This window comes from Rhinolophus sinicus, chromosome 1 (genome assembly GCF_057876585.1).
Source record: "Rhinolophus sinicus isolate RSI-liver-muscle chromosome 1, RSI-T2T, whole genome shotgun sequence".
Lineage (NCBI taxonomy): Eukaryota > Metazoa > Chordata > Mammalia > Chiroptera > Rhinolophidae > Rhinolophus > Rhinolophus sinicus.
Window position 1 is genome coordinate 25,179,306 of NC_142501.1, and position 17,353 is coordinate 25,196,658.

The 17,353-nt window shown below is 48.6% G+C and overlaps 1 protein-coding gene across 1 annotated transcript in view; it reads right to left on the bottom strand.

Annotated features, from left to right (window-relative positions):
* The window catches only part of VWF (von Willebrand factor), a 131,562-nt gene that overhangs the window by 70,330 nt on the left and 43,879 nt on the right, over positions 1–17,353 (bottom strand). The window contains exons 13-18 of the mRNA XM_019754370.3: positions 16,703–16,803; positions 12,522–12,717; positions 11,695–11,910; positions 7,681–7,921; positions 2,595–2,689; positions 62–222 (exon numbers count right to left, since the gene is read on the bottom strand). Of these exons, the coding sequence (XP_019609929.3) occupies positions 62–222; positions 2,595–2,689; positions 7,681–7,921; positions 11,695–11,910; positions 12,522–12,717; positions 16,703–16,803 (1,010 nt within the window). The remainder of the gene's footprint in view (positions 1–61; positions 223–2,594; positions 2,690–7,680; positions 7,922–11,694; positions 11,911–12,521; positions 12,718–16,702; positions 16,804–17,353) is intronic.

A 17,353-nucleotide genomic window follows, 5' to 3' on the forward strand; every position in this document is an offset into this window, starting at 1 on the left:
CTTCTCTCTGCCTGCAGGAAAATGGCAGGCTGCCGATGTGGGGCAGCAGTGGGTGGCTCACCATGCCCGGGGGGCAGAGGCAGCCGGAGACGCAGCCCATGCTCATACACTCCAGGTCATAGTTCTGGCAGGTTTTGGCACACTCCAGCCCTTCAGCTCGCGGGTTGTCAGCAGGACACACAAACTTGACCATGGGAGGCCGGCAGGACAAGCTCCTTTTGCCTTGGAGATAGAAAAATCAAAGAGGCCATCAGTGATGGGGGAGGTGGCTCTACCTTCTACACTGTCCTTTGGGGCCCTAGGTGTAGCCACTCAATTGCAGAGACACAGAGCTGCCCACTTTCTGGGATGAGGTGCTGCCCAATCTCCAGCCGGGTCTGGCCCTGAGCCAGGTTCCCTGAGTGGGACTGGGATGGCAGCCTCATCTACTCAACTGAGCTTCTGACGTTTGCCCGCGCTGAAGGCGCCTCTCCTGATCCCAGCATCCCTCTGGCGGCTGCACTCCACAGCCCCCTTGATCCTGCTGTAGCAGGCTGCATCGAATCTGGATGCATTGCAGAAATGTCTAGACTCAGGCTTTAAAGGACCTGGGTTTGGGTGTTAAAAGGGAACCTCTGTGGGCCTGAACAGGACATTCCTAAAATAATTACCACTAATTTAGTCACAAAATCTTTTGTATAAGCCACCCCTGTGGCTTTAGTCACAAAATCTTTAAAGAGGCTTCTTCTCACATGTCATTTCAGCCACTCTATTTATACTCGCAACACTCCATCCCTTAACACTCCCACCTGCCCTCCCTGCTTTGTCATTCTCCGTCTGATCACTGCCTGATATCTCTGTCTAATATACTGTATATTTTACTTATTTGTTTATTTCCCACCCCATCCCCACCTCAACCCCTCTCACTAGACTATAGAACCCCTTCTCTCCATGAAGACAGGGGTTCTTGTCTATTATATTTTGTTCATGATATATCATATTTCCTGATAATTAGTAGGTATCAGTGGCTGATTGAATGACAGGAGATAATTAACACAGCACGTTTCTTTTGAAAACCATGATGCACTTCATAGCATTTATATCTTACTATATATAGCACTTACCATCTCCTGTGGACAAGAAAGCCAGAATATCCAGCCTTATTTTTATATGGAAACTTTTGTTTAGGAAACTGAAACCCTAAAAGGTCAAATGGCTTTTCCAAATTGCACAAAATCCTAGTAATCTCCTTACTTTGCAAAAGATACCTTCCAGCGACTACACGAGAAGACTGAGCAAGAGGAAGCATTAAAGACCCAAGAGGAAACCCCAAGAGGAAGAAGGCAACAGAGAAGGGTGGCAGTGTAAAAATGATGCTACAGTGAGAGAGAGCACAAAGAAGAAAAAGGCAGGATTTAGTGACCGTGAGGTTTGCTATGGGTTTAATGTTTGTGTTCTCCCCAAAATCCCTATGTTGAAATCCTAACCCCTAAATGTGATGGCATTAGAAAGTGAGGCCTTTGGGGGGTGATTAGGTCATGAGGGGGGAGCCCTCATGAATGAGATGAGAGCCCTTATATAAGAGACCCCACAGAAGGACACCCCCTAGCCCCTTCCGCCATGGGAGGACACAGTAGAAGGCATCAGCTAGGAACCAGGAAGCGGGCCCTCACCCAACCATGGAACCGTGAGCAATAAATTTCTGTTGTTTATAAGCCACCCAGTCTGTGGTATTTTGTTAGAGCAGCCCGAACTGACTAGGGCAAGTCATAAGTTTTGATTTCAACTTGTGAGCCACCCACAGGCTTGGGATCTTGCCCCAGCTCCAGGCTGAGAGATGCTTCCCAATCAGTCATGTGGGAGAACCAGACTTCTCACCCAGGGCTGGAAGACAAACACACGGCACAGAGCTGGGTTGCTTAGAGAAAGGGCGTCTTGAGGAAAGAGAGAGGCAGAGAGAAGAGGTCAGGCTGGACGTTGAAAATGGCCCATTTATCTACCTATAGGTATTTCTCTCGCTCCTACTGGGAGAATCCTTTCTAAGCAAGGATGATCCTTCTGGAAGCCAATAAGACCCTCCTGGTCCATAAATGTAAATGTGCTCCCACCAGTGCCAGGTCAGTCCCTCCTCCCTTCCGGACCTTGTCCTTAAACAGCAGCAACTATTAAGACCTTCAAACTGAGAGCAACAGGTCCAAACTATCTTTCAAATCTATCTGAGAAGCTTTCTAAAGCGGTGTCCTTGACAGCAAGTCTTTAGGAAAAAGGAGTCCATTAAAGGAGGGTGGTTTTCACCACAATCAAGGCGAACAACTCACTGACATCTGCTCACGGGGTTAAGGTCACCATGGGCAAACTAGAGGTCTCACTGAATCCATCTTGCAGATAATTCAGTCTTTCCCGCATCACAAAATAAAATTCTTCTTGCCTCAATAATTTGGATTTCCACATGCAAAGGCATGTCTAGGCCTGAAAGCCACTCACACAAACACAGAAAGGGTGGCAATCCTGACACATGTCTAAATGGACTTGCATGTCAGACAGCAGCCCCACTTGTCACAGGAGAAGTCTGGGCAGGGGGAGGTGAAGAGCCCTTCCAGGGGGACAATACTCACTGCGGTGAGACAGGGGACTGCCAAGGACGGCGTGCGGCAACAGGCTTCCAGGGGGGCCACTGGTGGTGCAGTGCATGACGCCATCCTCACAGTGGCTGCAGAGGAAAACCACAGCCCAGCTTTGCAAGAGCAGCTATACTTGCCGTGTCCATTTCCTCGCCTCCCACTCCTCGCTGGGCTTCCAGTCCCATAACTCATCTGAAACACAGCTTGCTAAGGCCACCAATGACCACCATGTCACTAAATCCAGTGGAACTATTCTCAGTGCTTTTTGTACTTGATCCTCTTCAACATTATTCATCATTGTTGGCTACTCCATTCTTCTAGAAAAAGACAAAATCTCCCCTGGTTTTCCTCCTATTTTCTGGTTGTGCCTCCTTAGCCTCACTGTTCTCACCCTTCTGCTGGATCCATCCTAGCGTCCCTGCTTCTTACACTCTGTGCCCTCTACACCCCCACTTCCATTACAGAGATGACTCACAAATTCACATCAGCAGCTCAGCTCTCTCCCTTGAACCCCAGACCCATGTATTCAAATCCCAAATCCATGTATTCAAAGCCACGTTTGGTATCTCAAAGACACTTTAAACTCAGTATGTCCAAAACTGAACTCATGAGCCCCCACCAAGCCAGCCTTCCAGGGCCCTGAGTCATTGCATAATGCCACCCTCTATCTAGTGTCACAAACCAGAAACCCAGGGATCAGCCCTGACACTGCCTTCTCCTCACCCCCTACATCTGATCCATCTCCTCTGATCCAGCTCTTGGACTTTGTCTCCTAAATATCTCTGGCATTCATATCCACTTTTCTATCTCCACTGCCACAAGCCACCACCACCTCTCACCTAGACAATGCAAAAGGTTTCTAACCGATATCCCTGCACCTATTCTTGCTTCCCTCCAAAACACACTCTTGGCAGTCCAAGTATCTTTCCCAAACTTAAATCTGATTATGTCACATCTCTGCTTGGAATCCTTCAATAGTTCCCCCTCACTAGGTCTTAGGATAAATCCCTACCATGGCCTCCCAGGCTCCATGTGATCTGACCCTGACTACTTCTTCCCTTCCAACCCCATGGCCTCCTTTGCTTAATCTGGACGGTGTATTACTCCCTTCAATCACAGGGCTTTTGCACACATCGTATTCTCTGATCTAATGTCACTTCTGCCCAATACATACCGTGTTTCCCCAAAAATAAGACCTAACTGGACAATCAGCTCTAATGCATCTTTTGGAGCAAAGATTAATATAAGACCTGGTATTAGATTAGATGAGATTAGATTAGATTATACCCGGTCTTATATTATAGTAAAATAAGAGTGGGTCTTATATTAATTTTTGTTCCAAAAGACACATTACAGCTGATTGTCCAGCTAGGTCTCATTTTCGGGGAAACACGGTAGACTTACACACACACACACACACACACACACACACACACACACACACACAGCCTTCTTTGTCCCCACCTCATTTCAAGCTTTCATAGACCACATACTCTCTTCTTAGAACTTACCACACTTGTAACTTTACATGTATTTGAGTTTTTATTTGGTTAACGTGTGTATGTGTGTGTGTGTGTGTGTGACTGAACTATAATATAAGATCCAAGAGGGCAGAAGCCATGACTGCTCTTGCTCACATTATATCCCCAGAATCTAGCATAAGGTTTTGCAATTTTTTTTAATTTTCTTTTATTCCTAACCACCAATCCCAATCCCCTCCCCTATCATGGGCAATTTATTTTCCTGGTACCTATTCTCCTAAATGGCCCCCAGTGTATAATCTTCTCCTACATTGCACCAAGGTTGGTCTGTGTGACCAGTAGCACACAGCAACAGTGACAGACTTATGTCACTTAAGATTATGCTATAACAGGTTACAGCTTCCATCTCGGTGTTCTCTCTTTGATTACTCACTCTGGGGGAGCCACGTCATGAGCAGCTGTATGGAGAGGTCCACATGGTGAGGAACTGAAGCCTCCTGCCAACAGCCATGGGAATGAGCTGGGAATGGATGCTCCAGCCCCAGTCAAGTCTCCAGATGACTGCAGCCCTGGCCAGCAGCTTGACGGCAACCACATGAGAGAACCTGAGCCAAACCACCCAGCCAAGCTGCTCCTGGGTTCTAACCCTTAGAAAATGCACGAGATGATAAATGTTTGTTGTTTCAAGTTGCTAAATTTGGGGGTGATTTTTTATGCAGCAATAGGTAACTAATACAATCTTATTCTGTTTACTGTATATCTGAGTATATTCTTATAAAATATGTGATTATTTTGCATGCATGTTTGATTTATATAAATGATATTATTTTATATATCACACTGTGTCTTGCTTGTTTCATTCAGCACAATGTGTTTAAGATTCATCCCTGCTAATACATGTCCTACTTGCCTGGTCCTTCTAAGGCTGTACGATGATCCACAGTTTGTAGCCACTACATTTCACCCAGTCACCCTCCCAGTGACGGACACAGATTGGCACCTACTCCTTGCCACCAACAAGCCTGTGATTAACATCTTCATACATGTGCCCTCAAGAACCTATATGAGAATTTCTTTAGTATATATGCCCAGGCACAGAACTGGGGAATATCAGGTATGGATATCTAATCTGCATATACTGTGCCAATTGTTTCCCCAGGTACAACTGACCTTGAGTTTGAAGGGAGCAATGCACCTTCAAGATTAAAAGAAGGCCATGGAGTTGAAGAGGGGAGCAAGAAGTAGGGCCAGATTGTGTGGGGTTGGGGAGGCCATAGTAGGGTTTTACTCTTTATCCTAAAGTCTAGTGAGGGAAGGTATTGAAGGATTCTGAGCAAAGACGTGACATAATCAGACTTGGGTTTTGGAAAGATACTGGGAGTATCTGAATCTATCTATGTCCCCCCAGTAGCAGGTCAGGGGACCCACGTCCCACAGCCCTGCCAACACTTGGCATTATCCAGATTTCAAAGTTTTCTACTGTAACAGATAGGAAGTAATATTCACTGTTTTAATTTGTATTTCTCTGATTATAAAAATTTTGAACATTTTTAATGTAGCTGCTCTTCAATCAAGATTTGTTGAATGAACAAGAGAATCGGCCCTTCTCTCTCTGGGTACATGCAGAACATGTCTTCTGGTTTTTAACTAACACCCGCTTAAAAAATATCCTGCCCCAAATATCACGTCCTATCTGTCATGTGGACATGACCCAAAAGCTTAATTTTATATATATAAAAAGAAAAAGAACTTGCAGGTAATAATTAACTCCTGCCCAGAGCCAGGCCTGCAGCCGTGCAAGCTCTCTACCGTCATGGCTGTTTAATGACCAAATGAATAGTCTGAAGAAACTTCCGGGCCATGTGTGTTTGCAGCTTCCTACTGCCCTGTCATGGGCATTACCAGCAATGGCCCCAGATGGGCTCGTTCTGTAGTGTGTTGTCTAAAGAATAAATCTACAGCTACAGACAAGCCCTGAGTTCCCTCTGGCTCACATGCTCCATGAAATCCAATTTTCTAAATGAAGTGGAGAAACAGGACAGTCAATAGTATTTAGCCCTGGTGCCTGAAGGGGAGACCTGGAAAGAGGAGGTCGCTAGTGTGCAGACTGTGAGGAGCCTGAAGCCAGGGCCCTTCCCCCAGCCCTGTTCCTCCAGTAGCTCCCACACCCCACCTCCCACTTTCCTTGTGCCTCTAAAATGGTAAAATAACCAGTGACACTTGCTCCCCTCCAAGTCAACCCAGCCTCCTACCCTCTGGCTTTTTTCCTCACCACACTAATGAAACATCTGGGACACTGTGACCTTCTGATCACCAAATTCATCAGCGTATTCTCCATGTAATAGGAAGAGCTCAAGAGTCCCTGGGTTTAGTCACTTACTGGACGATTTGGGAAAGTGATAATCCCTCTAAACCTCAAATTCTTTATTTAAAAAGCAAGCCCTGCCTACCTCGCAGTGTGGTTTTAAGGTCCCAAAGAGAAACACCTTGAAAATTGTAGCCAGACAACTGTAGTAAAACAACCAGCGGGCTCCAACCAACAGAAAATGTTATTACTTCCCACTTCCCTTCACTTCCATGATGTGGCCCTATCCTGGTCCTGCCCTTTTTGCTTTGTCTTCTCATAGGATCCTTTTTCTCCTCCTCTGGCCCTCTGGACATTCCCCCAAATTCTGGACTCGATCCTCTTTTCTGCTTTTCAGTCCACTCCCCTTAGCAAGCCTGGCTGCTCCCATGCCTATAACTGTTACCTCCACACAAGTCTTTTTCTCCTGATGCAATCTCTCACTCAAGTTCCAAAGCCATACTCCAGCCATGTGTTCCATTTATTCACCAAGATGACCTCTTGGTAATTCAAAGTCATGAAGGCCAAAGCCAAACTCCTATGTTTCCTCTTCCTACAAAGAGCTCTATTGCTGTTCTTCACATCACTGTCCTCCCAAGCATTCAAGTTCAGAGCCTTGGGGCCAGCTTCAACAAGCCTCCTCCTCCCAAACATCCTACCATTCTGGTTACTTCCCCAACGACTCTAGCTTCTATCTCCAGTTCCCATTTACACTGCTATTGCTTGCCCAGGGCCTTAACACCTTTCAACCAGACCAGACTGTGTCAACCCCTTCCCACAACTGAGCTCCCTGCCTTCATACCTCAGGCAGCTTCCAGAACCCACTCCCTGAAGCTATACTTTGATCCTATTTGCTCTCAGCTCTAACCTTCCCAGGTCCCCATTGCCTACTGCTCAAGCATCAGTCCTCATCCGATCTTTTAAAGACCCCCTGAACCTGGTCCCAATTTCCTTCCAATATTATCTTTCTTTCATACAACACATGTTCCCCCTGAGGACTGACCTTGGTGACCCTGACAGGAGGCTGAAGGGGAAGGGAACAGGAAGAGCAATAAAGCTCAAGAATTCCTACTGCCAGCCTGGAGTTCTAGTTCCCTGCATAGTACAGAAGTCAGAAGACCTGGGTGAAGTCCCAGCTCTGCTCTGACTTGCTGTGCAACTCTGGACAAGTCACTTCCTTTCTTGGGCCTCAGTTTACTCATCTGTGACGTGGAGGACTTGAAGAACCATTTTCCTCCCTGCTGCTTGCACTTACCACATGGTGTGATGGTCTGAGAAGATGTCTTCGGGCTGGAAGATCTCCCCATCATAGTAACAGGGGCACTGGGCCTTGGGCACACAGTCTCCCCTGTCGTCCAGGTAGAGCCCTGGGGGGCAGAAGCAGCCCTCCAGGCAGATCTCATTGCATTCCTCATCCGAGTTAGACAGGGAGTGGCAGGTCATGTTGCAGGGGGTCCCACACTGCAGGTATACTTGGCCCTGTGGGCAGCTCAGCGCTGGGAGAGAGGGGAGGGGAAGGAAGGTTTCAGTGGGAACATTAAGGTGACACGGACTGTTCCAGGTTCCAGGACTTGGGGTGCCACCCCTCACAGCGGTGACCCCCAATTCTATCTGTATGGTCACTGCCTTCCTTTCCCACCATGAGCAAAAGTGTATTTTTATGTTCAGAAATGTCTAATTGGGGATACACACGTGTCCTCTGCTTAACCAGGGGATCGTGCTCAATCATCTCTGAATTCTCACAGCCTGGGACACAGTAGAAAGTGAAGCTATGAATATTAAAAAGAACTGGGTGTGATAAGCAAGGGCATTTCTCCCATGCTGATAATAACAGTGGCTATGATTAATTGAGCATCTACTGAATATCCTGCTTTTCACACATAGGTGTTATGCCTATTGAGCCTGTCTCAGGGAGTTAGATCTCATAACCCCCTTTCTACAGGTAACAAAAGTGATACTCAAGCTAAATGACTTGTCAGGGTCATGCCTCACAGGAAGAAGCAGAAGCAGGATTTGAACCCAGCTCTCTATTATCTAAAAGCTCTTAACCATCATGCTCTAAAAAGGAAAGAGTCCCTTAGGAACCATGCTTTGAGGACACACCAGTCACAAAGAGCAGGGGCACTCTTATACCTACTATGCAAAGTGGGCAGCACCCATCTCCCCACAGCCCTCACTCTCCCTGGCCTCCCACATAGAAATAGCACAACAGACAAAATCCAAAGGGAAGTGCGACAAAGTGGCAAAGCAGCTAAGAGAGGGGTTTCTGTATCCCAAATTCCTGGGTTTGAGCCCCAGTTCTGCCATTCGTTAGCAATGTGATTTTGAGCAGTTTCCTCCCTGGAATATAATAATAATATCATCCTGGGTTGTTGTGGAAGTTAAGTGAGCTAACAAGGTTAGCGCAACGCCTGGCGCGTGGCTGTCATTACATTATGATCACTGGGGAAACAGCCCAGCTCAGGGGGCTCCAGATGTGAGGGGTATTCCAGAGAAGGGCCTGGCCTGAGAAGACCTGGCCCTCCTGGACTGTGGCCAACCACTTCCTGTGCTCACAACAGTCTCAGGAGTAAAATTCTTCACTGGGAGGTGTGGGAAGCAAAATGCTTTCCCGCTGCTGATCAGCTGTGATCCAAGAAATAAGAAACTCACCCTTGGGACACTCCCCTGGGACCATTAGAAACCTTCCCCTCTCTGCTAGAATAATTTCCACAGGCAGAGCATTTCACAGAAGCTGTGAAAGGAAACCCTGCCATGAACCTCAGAAATGGGGGGGTGGCCTCTGGAGAGCCCTTTCAGCCTCCCGCTCCTGCAAATGCTCTGGGCTTGCATTTGAGGATAGCTGGGAAGGGAGCGGGCTCTCTAACTATATTAGACAGGAACCAGCAGAGAGGTTGGGTCACTGGATAAATATTTAGAGTGAGAGTGCGTTAAGATGGCCATGTCAGGCAACAAAGATGAAAATCCCTTTCAATCCATTGAACCCACAGTGATAAGGGCACATTTCACCCATTAAAGCAGCAGCTGGAACTGAGAGCTTTTATCATCTGACAGACTGTCTCTAGAGCTGGCTTGGAGCCATATTAAATTTTTCCTAAGGCCTTCTTCCCCAGAAGACGTCATGTACATCACAGTTTAACAGACGTTTAGTGTGTTCCCACCAGGTGCCAGGGCCTGTGCTAGGCTCGGGATGCAGAGACGGTAAGACTTGGTCCCTGCCTTTAAGGAGCCCAGTCTTGCCTTCCTGAATCTCCTCACAGCATCACACAAGTGGCTGCGTGATCAGTCCTTGCTCTATGTGTGTTCCCAGTTGGTGTTTCCTCATCTGGATGGAGTCAGTGGTTTAGGGGGCTCTGTTCATTTCTCAGGAAGGGAAAATGAGGAATAGAATGAACCCAGGAGTCCTGCCCACCCTCCTTGGGCTCAAAGGCACAACCCAAGGCCATCTGGTCAGCCTTTTCTCTGGTTCACCATAAACCCACAGAGACAGATCCCTCTTGTCCATAAAAGTCTCTGGGGAACACTCCCTACCACCGCATACTTTCTGCCATATCTTAAAGCCTCAGGAGTCAGGTAACTCTCTAACCCAATCTCAGCCCCTGCTGCTGCTGTGTCAGCCCATTTCCTCTTGTTCTCACCTCAATGAAGGTTAAGAACAGTTGCTGTTGGGAGATTGAAAAATATTTCCATCAGCCCTCAGCATTCTGGGAGAATGTCCTAAAGTAGGGATTCCTCAGATGCTGCAGCACACTGATAATGCACAATGTCTAATATTGATGGACAAGCAAAGCAGATTCATAGACAGCATGTAATTTATCCCTCATTACTTTCCACAATTTCTAACCAGCAAACACTGACGAGGACCTGAAGTCTGGAGGGGTGAAGTGGAAGGTTCACAGTCACATAGCTGGGAAGTCACAGGCAAAGAGCCACCAGGGTCTCAACCTTGGTTCTTCCAGTTGCTAGCCTGTGACTCTCTGTGACATCCCAGAGCTGGAGGGATGGGGGACACAACTGCATGCATCTATATGCTTGTTCCCTTTCATCCTGACTTGTGTCTCTGCTCCTCTTGCTCAGACTGGAAACATGAGTTGGCTCAATAAACCCCAAATGGTGATATTCTCGAGCCCCATACCTTCTCTTCAAATGCATGATATTAATACACATATTAATACATTCAAATACATCATATAATACATTTCTCATAGCTCCTATTTTCCTGCTTCCATCAGAATCACCAACATTTTAGTCTCCCAACACATCTACCTAACCCTAAAAGTCATAATATCCACTATAACTTATAGCCACTATTTCAGGCCCTGGAATACCCTTCTCACAACTACACATCACTACTACTATTCCACCATGGGAAACAGCTCTTTCCTGCCAAGAAAAGCCAGTTTTGTGCCTTTGAAAAGCCAGTCAAGTACACTGCCTCCAGAAAGCCTTCCTTGGTTGCTTCTGCCTTAATCTAATTATCCTTTCACTCAGTGCAGTAGGTACCTAGTAGAGAAGCGGTTTCCATCTGTGCCTCAAAAAGGAAGGTTCAGGCTCTACACCACTGCCATTGCCTGACCACACTGGGCACTCAGCAAATGTACCCAGAGCAACAACAATAACAACAAAAAGTAAGCACAATCCAGTCACTCAGGGGGCAAGAACATGAGGCAGATTCCAACTCTGGTGCCAGGAACCTAACAGCACAGTGCGACTCTAAAGCCAGCTGGGGATCATGATGTCATTTATTTTATATACTTTATATAACTTTGTACAATGTCTAAGCTTTGGGCCAGGAGTCCACCAATGGTTTGTCTAAACTTAAGAGAGCAAAGGATTGGTGCAGGAGTTTCCCATTGCTATCCTCAGACCCTCCAGGGATGCAGGGACCCACTCACTCCACAGCCTGGCCGAACATGTAACCAACACTAGGTGGCAGCAACCACAGGATATATCTAGTTGGCAAGGACACCAATGTTCTAAGTCTCCAGACATGGGTCCCACTTGCCCTCCTGGAACAATCCAGAGTAGCCCGCCTGTCCTGTGGGCAAGTGGGTCCCACCACCGTGTCCTGCTGGGAGATGGGAGAGGGAAATGGCTGCAAATGAACTGTTTCCACACCGCATGCCTGTCAGATGCCCCTGGGCCTGTTTCCCAACGCAAGAATCCAGACGGTGCTTTGCAAAGGACACGTGCATGGAGATTGAGGGCACCCGCGGCAGATTCAGTTGGGTTGTGGTGGAGTGGGCAACAGGCAGGGGGGGGCACCCACCACAAAAGTTGGGCTCCCGCCACGCGACGTGCACGCCTTTCTGGGCACAGGCAGCGGCATAGTTGGCCACGGCGTTGCACAGGCAGTCCCTGCCGTTGGAGCAGGAGCAGACGTCGTAGTGGCAGTTCTGCAGGTAGGGCAGCGGGCCCACAACGTGGTGGCAGGCTTCGAACTTGGAGGACGTCAAGAGAGCACATGCCTCCTCCGCGAACTTGGCTGTGGGGAAGAGAGGGGCGAGTGGGGCTTGGCCAGGGTGCTGTGGGCCCCAGGGGCCAAGGATGGCTCCTACTCCGAAATTCCCATTCTAGATTCTCCTTCAGCAGTACATGCTGCAAAAACAACTTCTCTCAGCTGTGGGAATCATGGTGATTTACCTTCCACAGCCAATACACTTTCCTAATTCTGTTTGCTTAAATACATAATAAGCCACGTAGCCACAGCACACCCACTGACAGAAAGGAGAAATAGTCCCATAACGGGCTAGGTAAGTGGGAGACCTTCGTGTAGGACTGAAATGTTGCTGCCGGTAAATCTGCAAATGGGCATTTATCTGCTGATAATTTAAGTCTGAGCTTGGGTGGCTGCTGCTCCCACAGACTGAGAAGGTCCAGAGGCCCCGAACTGCTTTCTGTTCTTTTCTTTCCCAGGGTTTGGCCCACGGAAGGCACTCAAGAAAGGGACTTTGAAGAATAAATGATCCAGATGCAGATAATCAAATTCTGATGGTGAAAACCAAGCGGCCCCTCCCCCAACTGTCCCATGGAGTGCGCTGGACGTAGGAGACCTCGGGGCCCTGCGGAGTCCCCGCTCCCCCCGGGCTCGCGTACTCAGGCGCGGGTTGAGGGTACACGGGTCGCTGGGCTGCTTCCGCAGGTCCTCACACTCCCCGCGCAGCTTCCAGGCGTTGCCGAAGTCCTCCACCAGGGGCTCCACCAGGCCCGCGGGCGTGCGGAAGTCGTCGCCCTTGTCGCCGTTGTAGTTCCCACACAGGCCGCAGGTCCTCCCCGCGTAGACTGGGGACAGCTGTGGGGGAGAGTGGGCCACCTTGGAGCAGCTGCCGCCAAAGCAGCCACAGCTTCCTTTCGCTAGTGAGATGGTTTTAATAAAAAACCCTCCTCACTGAAAAATAAATATGAATTTAATAAACCGCCGCGAAGCCCTAGGCTGCAGAAGAAAGGAAAAAGCTAACTACAGTATCGTTTACCACCAGCTCCATCTGGGCTCTTAAATCATCAGAGACCTCTCATGCTGAATGGGATTTTAGAGATTATCCAGCCATTTACTGATGGCGAAAATGAGTCCCAGGGAGGGAAAGGAACTTGCCTGAGGTCACAGAGCTGAGACCAGTAGCCAGTTTGAGCCCCGTGCTGTCTACCCCCTCACCTGTCAGAGTAGATGCCTAAAGCCTGTGGGCCCTGACACCCACCAGAATCTAGTGCAAAGTCAACATCCCTTTATTGAATGTTCATATCCGTCACACATGTGGACAAAGCAGGCTGAGTCAGTTATGGTCCAAGTCGTCTCAGGACTCACATTTGGTGACAAAAAACACCTTCCTAACTATCTGTATTTAACTCAGTCACTGAGCATCATTGAAGAGAAAAGGCCAGGAGCCAAGAGGGACTCTAGGGGTTGTGACAGGAGGAGGTGGGGTCAGTCAGGACTCTGGGGCAGCCTGCCAGGGTGACCAGAACGGGTCCTGGAGTTAAACTCCATCAGCATGTGGCTCATTCTCCATCCTTCTGAGTCCTAAGTGTATACTCAGGGACAACTTAGGGAGTCAAGCCCCCTGCCTCTCACAGAGCACAGCTGGGGGCATCTGCAGTCTCTTCTGAGGGAGCCCTGGTTCAAAGACGGTGCTTGACGGGGCCCCAGAGTCCTGCTCCTGCGCTGCATGTAATTAGTGCCACCTGATAACCTCCCCGCATTCTGAGACCCTCATGCACTTGTGGTCATCTCTTGGACGACCCCTTCCAGCTTCCAGCTCTGACTTAACAAGATGCAGGATGAACAGTCTAGTGGAATGTTCCGCACCCATATAAAATATACCCAAGTAAATAGCATTTATGAGAAAAAGGATGAAGTCATGTTTCCTTGTTTGATTTACGAATATCACCTGAGGCACCCAGCTCTTCCCTGACCCCCCTATTTAAAATGGAACGCCTCCCAACCCTGGCACTTCCTGCCCCCTTCTCTGCTTCATTTATCTCCCCAGGATTTATCACCTTCTCGTATGTGATATCATTTACTTGCTGGTTTGGTTTATTGTCTGTCTCCCCCCATTAGAGTTTAAACTAAATGAGGCAAGGATTCTTGTCTGCTTTGTTTCACTGTTGTAACCTCAGCCTCTCCAATGGTGCCTGTGGACACTCACTAAGTATGTGTTGAAGAAATGAATGGTTGAACAAATAACTGAATAAATTCGTGGATGAATGAGGTTCTCCTCTGGATGCAGGCTGAAATGCAATGCCAACAGTCAAGGCCAGCCCTGAACAAAGCAGCAAAATTGGTGATGAGTCTTCCCCCTCACCCATGTCTCAGCATTCTTTCTCTCTTTCCTCATTCTCAGATCCTGAGTGCCCTCTTGCTCCCCAAAGTGTCCTCTTGTTTATCCCACCAGGCCTGCCATCACTACCATGCCCCACTCTCAAAAATGGTGTCTTCCTCTATCCACTTGGCTTGTCTCAGGGATCAGCTCGCCCAGTGTAGAAGAGTGGGTATATCCATGGAGGCCAGCCCTACATTATCCCAACATCAGGGACTTACAGAACATGCTTGCTATTTGAAATAAACCTCAGAGCAGTGCCCCTTCTGACAAAGCGAAGACCATCCGAGAGTCCTTTCTACACCACTCTGCTTAAGGGCCCTGCATCACAACCAGCAGGACCCTGCTGTCTGGACCACCTGGCCCTCAGTGACAGGGCATCCGTACCTCACCTGGGGGCAGGGGGCAGGCAAAAAGAGACCAGGGAGCTCTGCAGCACCTCACCAGCCTCTTCTCTGGGTCAGTGCACTCAGCCTGCCTCTCCCAGTGCCCTGCCTCCAGCTAGTGTCCTCCACGGGCAGCCCCCATAAACCCCAGGGCTCAGCCCAGTGATGTGCATGGCCACCTGACCCATCCACAAGTGCTCCCTTTTCTCATCTGGACCAAAACACGGAGGACAGTCCTACAGCTACAGGGTCACCTGCTCCTGTCCTGAATCTTGACGAATGAAGTCCTCGTCTTATTAGTTAAACGGACTAAAACCCACCCCAAAGATAACCCTGCATCCCATTCCCACAGAAAGAAGCCTTCCTATCTCTCCTCAGAAGACAAACAAACAACAGGAACCTGAGAAGGACAGCCACCCAGACTGCTGACTGAGGGAAGAAATCACGCAGATCAAGAGAAGCCTTTCTGGGACAGCGGAGGCTCCTGAGAAAGTGGAATGGCTAATAGGAGAAGGCACCTCCCTGAAAGACCAGCATGCAGGAGGTGACGTTAGAGATCCGAGTTCTAGTCCTCTCTGTAACCAAATGACCATGAAACCTGGGGCAAGTCACGTTCTTGCTCCAGAAATGATAGTTCTTTATTTCCAACTGTAAATGAGGGGCTGACAAGAAGACCTCCTCGTGCTCTATTGTCTGTGATCATAAGGCTTACTTTTTATAAAAGAAAAAAAAAAGGTAGTTAATTTGGCACCCTCTCAGGGACTTTAAAACAAGAGATGGTGTCAGAGAAACCAGATGCCCATCACAGGATTACCCCACGGGCCCTGTGGAACACGTGACCCGGGGACACAGGAAAGGGCTGTCCAAGGTATTTAGGATATAGGGCAGCGTGGTCTTGGGACCCATTGGAGGTTTCTGAGACCCTTTCAAGGTGTCCTGCAAGGCCAAAACTATTTTCATAATAACATAAAGACATTATCAGGCTTTTCCCCTCTCATTCTCTTATAAGTATGCAGCAGAGTTTTCCAGAGGCTACCTGACATGTAATATTACAAAAGATTGAATGCAGAAGTGGATGTAAGATTCCAGCTGTCTTCTATTAAACCAACCATTAAAGAAATTTGCAGAATTGTAAAACAATTATATTTTTCTCACTACTTATTCTTGTTTTGGAAAATATAGTTATTTTTCCCAAAAAAAAAAGTTTATATTACCTTGTGGGCTAGTTATTTCTAAATGAATTCATAAACACATATTTTAAATGTCTCTGATTTAATTTCTAATCTGGTAAATATCAGTAGTTAGAACCGTCCTAAAAGATCTTGAAGTCCTCAATAAATGTTAAGAGTGCAAAGATACCTGAAGACCAAAGAGTGAGAAGCACTGGTCTGTGAGCAGGACGTCACCCAGACAGCTGCTGCAGCTCTGCCACCAGCAGTGCGGGCCCATCTCCCAAGCACCCTGAGCCATGATTGCTTTGTTTATTAAATGGCAGTGACAATACCTGCTAGGCAAATTTCCAGAGAAAAACGAATCTGGAAGCCCTGTGAAATACATGGATCCCTATCCAAACGCGAGTCTAGGACCACAGAGAACAAGAGGAAGTGGCCCTAGTCTGCAGAGGCCCAGGGCCCAGTGGTTCCCAGTGTAATGCTCCCCAGGCAGTGGATGGCTTTGTCCCCGGGGTGGGGTGCACGACAGCCTTGGCTGTGAGTTCTAATTTGGCTCTTTCCTTGCTGCCCACAGTGGGCACCCCAGAGACTCCCCTACTCCCAGGCCTTCTCGCAGCCAGGAGCCTGGGCAATACATCTGCCCTTCCCAGCCCCTCAGCCCACCACCTCTAGAGACCCTGGGGGTACCAGAGCCCCATACATGAGAACCCCCAGGGTGAACAAGGGGTGCCCAGACAGCAAACACCAGGCCCTCATAAACAAGAGAGGCCTGTTCCTCACTCTGGAGGCCTGGGGCTTGGGGGGAAAGGAATTCTTCTCCCACACACAAAGCCACTCTGCCCAGAGCACAAGGGGTACTTTGTACAGCCAGGCTGCAGGGAGGCAGTGCTCAGGAGGGGGCCTACCTTCACCAGTAGTCTCCCGCGGCCATCCCAGTCCATCTGCAGGTCCTCCCCATAGCTGAGGCGCACAGAGGCCATCACGGTGTGCTGGATTCGGAGGTCACCTGGAACCGAGCAGGGGCAGGATTTAGGCAGAGATGGGGAGAGGGCAGAGTGGTGGCAGGCAGGTGTGTCGTAGGGAGGGATGGGGTGTCTCACAAAGGACTGGAGCAATGAAAGCAATCAGTTATGGGGAAGATGGAGAAGTCCATGAACCTTAAGGGGGTCTCAGGAGGAAGTGTCATCAGTATGGGTGTAAGTGCAAATAGAGTTTCCGAACAAGGTGCCTCCCATTCCTGCGGTAGCCTGTCATTCCCCCTATTGCCACAAGAGGGCGGAAGAGTCTTATGCAACCTTAGCTTGGGACGGTGCCCTGAGCCAAGGATGCGTCTCCCCAATGCCTGAGCATTCCCTGAGCCCCTCTGCTGTTACACAATGATTCCAGGCTGAATTAGTCGTCATGACTGAGCGATGCTGTCTGCAAAGCTGATACTGCAGTTCTCACGGGAAACGAGGTAGGAGGCATACTTCTTGCTCTGGGGAAACATCATCTCATGGGGAGTCAGACACACACAGTGTTAAACACACAGAGACTCACCCAAGTTCACCTGCTAT